The sequence below is a fragment of the Diaphorina citri genome, unplaced genomic scaffold (genome assembly GCF_000475195.1).
Source record: "Diaphorina citri unplaced genomic scaffold, Diaci psyllid genome assembly version 1.1 scaffold25963, whole genome shotgun sequence".
Lineage (NCBI taxonomy): Eukaryota > Metazoa > Arthropoda > Insecta > Hemiptera > Psyllidae > Diaphorina > Diaphorina citri.
This window is the reverse complement of record NW_007403302.1, coordinates 1-756: the sequence shown is the minus strand read 5'-3', so window position 1 is coordinate 756 and position 756 is coordinate 1. Positions and strand designations below refer to the sequence as shown.

The 756-nt window shown below is 40.3% G+C and overlaps 1 protein-coding gene across 1 annotated transcript; it reads left to right on the top strand.

Moving 5' to 3' along the window:
- Positions 1 to 16: 16 nt before the first annotated feature.
- Positions 17 to 749, top strand: LOC103523544 (heterogeneous nuclear ribonucleoprotein H2-like; the record flags this gene model as incomplete). The annotated part of the gene is made up of 1 exon (XM_008488579.3): positions 17 to 749. A coding segment is annotated over exon 1 (525 nt), but the record flags the coding sequence as incomplete, so codon positions are not given.
- Positions 750 to 756: the final 7 nt, after the last annotated feature.

The following is a 756-nucleotide window of genomic DNA, read 5'->3' as shown; positions in this document are numbered from 1 at the left end:
GCATTACAACGAGGTTCTGTCGGTTTTCTTCATGCTGCAAGTTCTCAAATCCATCTTTGTTTTTTTCGCGTCCTCCGGTAATTCTGAAAATCTTGTGTAGAAAGTTCGAAATTAAACGATATGAATCAACTACTGTGATACCTAAAGATACAAAAAATAGTGATTCTGATACCCTAAACAAAGTCCCAAGTGAATTACCAAAAACCAGCAACACGGCTCATAACATGGGTAACTTATTTCAAGACTCGGAGGATGATGGGTTCGTGATCAAGCTGAGAGGTCTACCATGGTCTACCACTGTTGATGAAATCCTCAAGTTCTTCGATGGAGTGAATGTACGCAACGGAAGAGCAGGAGTACAAATCACCACATCTAGAAATGGAAGGCCAAGTGGTGAAGCATTTGTTGAAGTAGAAGATGAGGTAGATATGGAAAATGCCCTCGGGAAAAATAAAGAACATCTGGGTAACCGATACATTGAAGTGTTCAAAGTGAAGCGGAAAGAGATGGACTGGATGTTACAGCACACTGGTATTGTTGAAGGTAATGCATTTGATCAGGGTTGTGTCCGATTGAGAGGTCTCCCATTTGAAAGCAAAAAAGATGACATTGCTCAATTCTTTGGTGGTCTTGAAATTATCCCTAATGGCATTACCCTTGTAGAAGATCCATTTAATGGGAGACCTACTGGAGAAGCCTATGTACAATTTGTTGACAAAGAAACTGCAGAGCGAGCTCTTCAAAAACATAAAGAGA